At 72.0% G+C, this 415-nt stretch overlaps 1 protein-coding gene across 1 annotated transcript in view; it reads right to left on the bottom strand.

Annotated features, from left to right (window-relative positions):
• Window positions 1–409, bottom strand: part of PDIA2 (protein disulfide isomerase family A member 2) — a 19,578-nt gene extending 19,169 nt beyond the window's left edge. The window contains exon 1 of the mRNA XM_006146421.3: window positions 198–409. Within this exon, the coding sequence (XP_006146483.1) occupies window positions 198–384 (187 nt within the window). The 5' untranslated portion in view covers window positions 385–409. The remainder of the gene's footprint in view (window positions 1–197) is intronic.
• Window positions 410–415: the final 6 nt, after the last annotated feature.

The following is a 415-nucleotide window of genomic DNA, read 5'->3' as shown; positions in this document are numbered from 1 at the left end:
GGGGGTTTTGCCCACCCCCAGGGCTTGAGCCCACGGATGCCCAGCGGCAGGAGCCCAGGCAGCCACGGAGCCCCGCCCTTGGCCTGCACGAAGGCCACCACGCATCTCCCTCCCCCACACTGCCACCCCCTGCTCAGGCTCGGCCGGGCTCCGTGGGCCCCTGGCCAGCAGGAGCAGGCCCTGGCCTGAGCACTCACAGAACTCCACCAGCAGGGCAGGGTGCTCCCGCAGGGCCAGGCCCAGGGTGCGGCCACTCAGCACCAAGACCCCGTCTTCCTGGGGGACATCCTCCAGGGGCTCCTCTGAGGGGCTCTCGGAGCCCTGTCCCCGGGGGCCTGGGGCCCCAAGCAGCAGAAGCAGCACAGGTAGAAGCCGGCAGCCCATGGCGGTGCTGGGCCCATGGGCAGGGGCAGAT

Source organism: Tupaia chinensis, unplaced genomic scaffold, assembly GCF_000334495.1.
Source record: "Tupaia chinensis unplaced genomic scaffold, TupChi_1.0 Scaffold000178_1, whole genome shotgun sequence".
In the NCBI taxonomy this organism is placed as follows: Eukaryota; Metazoa; Chordata; class Mammalia; order Scandentia; family Tupaiidae; genus Tupaia; species Tupaia belangeri.
The sequence above is the reverse complement of the archived record's forward strand: the minus strand, read 5'-3'. Positions and strand labels throughout refer to the sequence as shown.